General features: G+C 42.8%; 1 protein-coding gene across 3 annotated transcripts; it reads right to left on the bottom strand.

Moving 5' to 3' along the window:
- Positions 1-301: 301 nt before the first annotated feature.
- Positions 302-5,704, bottom strand: LOC125898835 (uncharacterized). 3 transcript variants are annotated; one of them, XR_007450659.1, is made up of 4 exons: positions 5,030-5,704; positions 4,423-4,728; positions 1,102-3,846; positions 302-956 (listed from the first exon to the last, which is right to left on the bottom strand). XR_007450659.1 is itself a non-coding variant. In XM_049592801.1 (3 exons), exons 1-3 carry the CDS (start codon positions 5,342-5,344, stop codon positions 3,217-3,219), a joined length of 1,251 nt encoding a protein of 416 aa, XP_049448758.1. In that variant the 5' UTR covers positions 5,345-5,704; the 3' UTR covers positions 302-3,216. The 3 variants fall into 3 exon arrangements, 1 of the variants encoding a protein (XP_049448758.1); XR_007450660.1 differs by having other exon boundaries at positions 2,240-3,846; XM_049592801.1 differs by having other exon boundaries at positions 302-3,846.
- Between the last annotated feature and the right edge of the window lie 942 nt (positions 5,705-6,646).

Raw genomic sequence — 6,646 nt, 5'->3', positions numbered from 1 at the left:
TTTTATCCAGTCACATTCTTCTGTGTTAAAAGTAGACTTCTAACAGAGCAGCAAACAAAGGTTACTCTCCAAAATCTTCTCAGGCTCTGCTGCTGGGTGTAAGATGCTTAGTTATCTTCAAGTACAAAGTTAAAATAATCAGGCCCACACAGAAATGGACTGCTTAATTTTTTGTCAGTGACAATGTTAAACATTAATGCTTAATGTTTTGTCTGTAGTATATGATTTGTTGGTCCTTTCAATTGACAGTCAGATTTGATTGTGAAATACAACATTCAGTCAGTAACAAGGACAAAAGGAGTGCAAATATAAATAGAATTTATTGAAATTTTAAACAAGTTATAGATGAATATCAAAAACTCAACATTAGCCATGACAGCCTGGGCTATGATCAGGCCTAACAAAATGTGTCCTAAAGGCCAAATTCAAAAGCAGTGACACTGCCAACAGTAAGCAGTTCACTGCGTTTGGAGGTGGTCTTTAAGACAATTAACTAATTTACTTAAAAACATATAATTTCCCCTAGGTGTGAGATGAATGTGTCTGATGTGAGGGTGCTCAATTATGGCACCATTTAAACTATGAACAAATGTAGTCATAACACACATTTCCTGGCCTTATCAATCTTTGCTGGATTGCCACCAGCCTCCCACCTGCAACTTTGGGCCAGTGAAGAAAATATTATCTTAATGCCAGGATGCTGGGGGTGAAGCTGGTGCAGGTCCTCCTTCATCATGCTGACCAGCTTCTTGACACTGCCGCCACAGTGGACGATGAGGACATCTGGTGCTGCTCTTCCTCGCATGGAGTGGGAAAAGAAGGAGAGAAGGCCTCTCCACTGCAGTCCACTCCAGCCAAACCAGCAGACACGGACGCCCGGGATGCTGAGGTGCTTCCCAAGGTCTCTGCAGCTCTCTGGACACCACGCCGGACATAGCTGTCACCAATGATCCATGCTGTGTATATGAAAGTAAAATGAGTGTAATAAATTATTAGCGTTATATATTTTAAAAAAAGTTGAAGCCTTTTTTTTAAGATAACAGCGGAATTATTGTTTCAAAGTTTGTTGTGTAACGTTAGTTTCAGCTAAACTCAACTTACCTCAAGTTATCGTTATCGTTGTACCATCTCCTTCTTCTGGTGGCCACAGCCAGTCATCTGCCTCCATCTAACCCTATCCTCTGCATCCTCTTCTCTCACACCAGTTTACTTCATGTCCTCTTTCACAACATCCATAGATCTCCTCTTTGGTCTTCCTCTAGGCCTCTTGCCTGGCTGTTCCAGCCTCAGCATCCTTCTACCGATATATTCGCTATCCCTCCTCTGAACATGTCCAAACCATCTCAGTCTGGCCCCTCTGACTTTATCTCCAAAACATCTAACATGACCTGTCCCTCTGATGTCCTCAGTCCTGATCCTCTCCATCCTCGCCACTCCCAAAGAGAACCTCACCATCTTCATCTTTGCTACCTCCAGCTCTGCCTCCTGTCTTTTCCTCAGTGCCACTGTCTCTAAACCAAACAACATGGCTGCTCTCATCACCGTCTTGTACACCTTTCCTTTTAATCCTGCTGGTACTCTTCTATCACACATCACTCCTGTCGATGCAGTCCCACTTCCATCTTAAACTCCTCTGTCACACCTACAGCACACCTCACCACTGTCCTACAGCTCTCATACATGTCCTGCACCACTCTAACATACTTCTCTGCCACTCCAGACGTCCTCATACAATACCACAGCTCCTCTCTCGGCACCCTGTCATATGCTTTCCCTAGACCTACACAGGCACAATGCTGGTCCCTCTGACCTTCTCTGTACTTCTCCTTCAGCATCCTCAAAGCAAATACTGCAGCTGAAGTACTTTTTCTTGGCATGAAACCACACTGCTGCTCACAGATGCTCACTTCTGCTCTTAGTCTAGCTTCCACTGCTCTTTCCCATAGCTTCATTGTATGGCTCATCAATATTCAGTTGAATATTTTTCAAAAAGGATTTGCAAATCATTGCTTTCCGTTTTTATTTTATATTTATGTTTTACACAGCATCCAAACTTTTTGGAATTGGGGTTGTACATTAAATATAGAGACCATCCCTACGATGTGAGCTCAACATTCTGTTTTGCTCTGTGTCTTACCAGGCTACAGAAATACAGTAAAGAAAAGAAACAAAAGTACTAGAAAAAAATACAATAGAAATGCAATAGGGCAGAAGTGGAAAGTGGCATGTATACACTCACCGGCCACCTTATTAGGTACACCTTGCAATTACCGGTTGGACCCCCTTTTTAATTCTTGGTGTCATAGATTCAATGAGGTGCTGGAAACATTCCTCAGAGATTTTGGTCCATATTGACATGATGACATCACACAGTTGCTGCAGATTTGTGGGCTGCACATCCATGATGAGAATCTCCCGTTCCACCACATCCCAAAGGTGCTCTATTGGACTGAGATCTGGTGACTGTGGAGGCCATTGGAGTACAGTGAACTCACTGACATGTTCAAGAAACCAGTTTGAGATGATCTGAGCTTTGTGACATGGTGCGTTATCCTGCTGGAAGTAGCCATCAGAAGATGGGTACACTGGTCATAAAGGGACAGACACGGTCAGCAGCAATACTCAGGTAGGCTGTGGTGTTTAAACCATGCTCAGTTGGTACTAAGAAAATCTCCCCTACACCATTACACCACCAGCAGCAGCCTGAACCGTTGATACAAGGCAGGATGGATCCATGCTTCCATCTGAATGTGGTTTTTCCAATTTTCTATTGTCCAGTTTTGGTGAGCCTGTGTGAATTGTAGCATCAGTTTCCTGTTGTTAGCTGACAGGAGTGGCACCTGGTGTGGTCTTCTGCTGCTGTAGCCCATCTGCTTCAAGGTTGGACGAGTTGTTGGTTCAGAGATGGTCTTCTGCAGACCTTGGCTGTAACCAGTGGTTATACACTTTTCTTCATCATTCTGATGATCTGTTTGAACTTCCGCAGCTCGTCTTCATCATGTCTACATGACTAAATACATTGAGCTGCTGCCATGTGTTTTCACAAATAGCTGATTAGCTATTTGTGTTAACAAACTGTTGAACAGCTGTACCTAATAAAGTGGCCAGTGAGTGTAGACAATACTCTAGTACACAACAAGTATCTCAAATTTATACTGACATACAGTAGACTTGCTTAGATGTTCTTGGTTACATTCCACCTCTGTTTATTTCTGTCTAACTTGTCTTTATCTCAAAGTCGTCCCTCTGCTTGAGCAGGCTGTGGAAGACTTTCTTAGGGTACAGGAAGAAATTTCTGTTCCTCTCCAGGTCCTGAGCATTAATAATCCGAGTCACCAGAGCTTGTTGTATGGCCGGAGACTCACAGGGGTGGTGCTGCACATTGTGACTCACGTTCCTCCATGGCTCGATGACTAACAGACCCTGAACATCCTCATTGATGCTCGTGTTGTTGAGTATTGTTCCGTTGACCACACCCTCAGTGACCTCAGCGCTTCTGTTTGACACATTTAGTACAAAGTCTTCATGGGATCTGCCTTTTTTACAACTTCTGCTGATTTCAGCAGTTGAATTGGGTGCTGTAGTCTCATTAAACTTTGAGATATGAACCAGACTGTCATTAAAACTATGATTACTTGAGCAGGTCATGTTGGTTCTTCTGAATGTATCAGTTTGTGCTGGTTCACTGGCTGTCCTGATTCTGGGTTTTCGGGGTCCTGGAGCTCCAGTCTCCTTAATGTTTCTGTGTAGATAAGTCGTGTAGCCTTGAACCAGACGACCTAACGCTGTCTTATAAGACAGACGCAGCGACTCGGCTGATCCTACGGGCACAGAGTGCAGACGAACCTGTTGGGACAAGAGCAAAACTCAGTCGCACAAATGCAACTTATACAGAACTCAGCAGCCAGGTTAACTAAGTCTAGAGTGTTTTGTTATATCACTCCAATTTTAGCATCACTGCACTGGTTTCCCTCGAATACACTTTACATTTTAAATCACCAGCTCCACATTATGTTGAAGAACCTTTAACCTCTTACAGCCCAGCCAAGCCCCTAAGATCAGCCGATCAAACTTTTCAGCAGTTTCACTAACCACACTGAAAACCAGTGGCGTTGTTTGTCCTGAGCATCCAAGGCTTCAGCCCTGAATGTTTAATGAATAGCCCCAAATCAAAAATTATACATTCATTCATTCATTCATTCATTCATTTTCCATAACTACTTATCCTGTTGGGAAGGCAGGGTTCACCCTGGACAGGTCACCAGACTATCACAGGGCTGACACATAGAGACAGACAACCATTCACACTCACATTCACATCTATGGACAATTTAGAGTCACCAGTTAACCTGCATGTCTTTGGACTGTGGGAGGAAGCTGAAGCACCTGGAGGAAACCTATGCTGTGTGTGTGTGTCCTGACCTGGTGAAATCTCATGTGGAGATGAAACGCAGCTCCTGCCAACCACTGCTGCATGGACACTGAACTCATCCTCTTCTTCATGGTCATCCTCTCATAATGGTCAATTAGCTCGAGCTTCAGCCAGTTGTCGTAGAGTTCTGTAGTCTCGGCCATCTTCTCCTGGTTGTTGACGATGCCAGGAATCAGGCGGAGGTAGCTGTGGATGATCCAGCCAATTCTCGATGACCTGCTGATCCCAAAAATCCTTTTAGCCTGGGGAGGTCTCTGAGCAGATGGGTCGCCTTCTGTGGATCCTTGTGCTCGGATCTGGTGGGATAATGGGAAATCTGCAATTCTAAATTTTAGTCCATAATAATGAATATATATTCTATGTTTTCTTACACCCCTTAAAACCAAGACGGCCTTACGAGCCCCTATGAACCTTTAGTGGGGGTCGGGACCCCCAGTTTGGGAATCAGTGCTGTGGGAAACATGAACATCTGGACCAAATTTTATGGCACTCTATCCAACATTATTTTCAAGACTGTTCAATAAATCAGAGGATGTTCTGAGCTTATCGAACCCTGCAGATGACGGTATGCCATACAAACAGACAAAACAAACCTACTTGTTGGGCAACCTGGTCAAAAAGCACGGACAGAGCCAGAGCAACAACCCCGACTCCTCCATAGGTGACCCTGCTGCTGTTTCCCAGCTGTCCTGTCAGGCTGAGGCCGAACGCAGTCTGTTGCTCCCCGGTCATGCTGCGCTGTAAGAAGGCATACTGATGCTGCAGAGCATCTGAGGAGTCCAGTGAGAGGAAGGTAGTGAGGACGGGATCCAAGGAGATATCAGGGATGACGCTGGCGTCTCGAGCCACAGAGAACAACTCCTGAACGGTGGCTGGAGACGGAAGACACAAAGTGCGACCCATCAGGATCATGGCTGGAGCTGTATGTCTGTCTGTCTGTCTGTCTGTCCAACTAGTGTCTGCTTGTTATCTGTGTTTCTGACCCTCTGTGTGTTTGTTTGCCCCGGGCACACAGACGTTATCAGTAACTTGTATTTCACATGAGTTTCTTCTTTTGATGCCACTTTTTACTTCTTTTTCATTTCATCTCAAAGGCAAATATTGCACCTTTTATTTCACTACAGCCATTTGGCAACTTTAGTTACTTTACAAATGAAGATTTTTGCACACAAAACATGTGAAGTCCTCCTGAGACTATTTTGATAATCATCATGCAAAAACAGTCAATGGTTCCAGCCTTAATGATGTGAGTCTTTGCTGCTTTCCCATTTTTTATTAATTTCAATAATTCTGAGTTATTTTTAATAATGTTGAGATTTAGACTGTTGGTTGATCTAAACAAACACTGTGAAGGTGTCACTCTGGGCTTTTCTTACCAAGTCCTACTAATCAGAAATAGGTAGGAGAAATTAAAAATACTTACAAAAAAAAGTCTGGGTCTCAGGAGGATATAGCTTTACTAACTACATATCAGCAGAGGAAATCTCCACTTGTCGATAGGCTAATTTATACAATGTAAACTGCCATAGGCTTGTGCTAATAACGTTAGCATGTTCTATTTGCTTGGAAAACATGTTTGGTGTGACAGTTGTTTTGTCAGTGAACCTTGTGAGTTGTAATGGAGCCGAATTATGTACCATTACCTTTGTTAAATGTTGCTGTTGTCCCTGGTTTAATATGAGAAGAAGAAAAGATCGCTAGCTGCTAGGCTAATTTATACAATGTAGGCTAAAATGCCATAGACTTGTGCTAATAACATTAGCATGTTGTACTTGTGGGGAAAAAAGGGGGAGGCATGTTATATAATTTTTTAAGCATTGAGGAGGGACTTATGTTTTTTTATATTGGCTAAGGGGAGAGGCATACAGCCTTAAAATGGTTGTATGATTGTATTCATTTTAACACAGATTGCCAAAATGACACCATTTATCACTGTGAAAGGTACCCTGGGTGTGTTGGTTGTTGATGTTCTGGGAGGCCAACTTCAGCCTGTTACATGTATTGTCTTCTTAATTTCAAAAACCTTCATGGGGAACCTATTTCTCGTCGTGAGGCAGATTACATTATCTTACATTATTTCCTGTTTAAATGGATGTGTTATTGGTGCTTTGATATAATTTTAAAAGTTTAAAATTCATTTTTGAATCATTTTGTTAATAAATATTTCATAAGTAATGGTTGGTTGTCAATTGTTATTTGATATTAGTAAATAAA

The sequence above is a fragment of the Epinephelus fuscoguttatus genome, linkage group LG12 (genome assembly GCF_011397635.1).
Source record: "Epinephelus fuscoguttatus linkage group LG12, E.fuscoguttatus.final_Chr_v1".
Classification (NCBI taxonomy): domain Eukaryota; kingdom Metazoa; phylum Chordata; class Actinopteri; order Perciformes; family Serranidae; genus Epinephelus; species Epinephelus fuscoguttatus.
This window is presented reverse-complemented; position numbering and strand designations above follow the sequence as displayed.

Bases quoted from the DNA above. Each gene is read 5' to 3' on its own strand.
- LOC125898835 (XM_049592801.1), bottom strand. From the start codon at position 5,344: ATGATCCTGATGGGTCGCACTTTGTGTCTTCCGTCTCCAGCCACCGTT. The intron at 4,729-5,029 runs GTAGGTTTGTTT...TTATCCCACCAG, and splicing joins TTGACCAGGTTGCCCAACAA to ATCCGAGCACAAGGATCCAC. The intron at 3,847-4,422 runs GTCAGGACACAC...TTGTCCCAACAG, and splicing joins TCCACATGAGATTTCACCAG to GTTCGTCTGCACTCTGTGCC.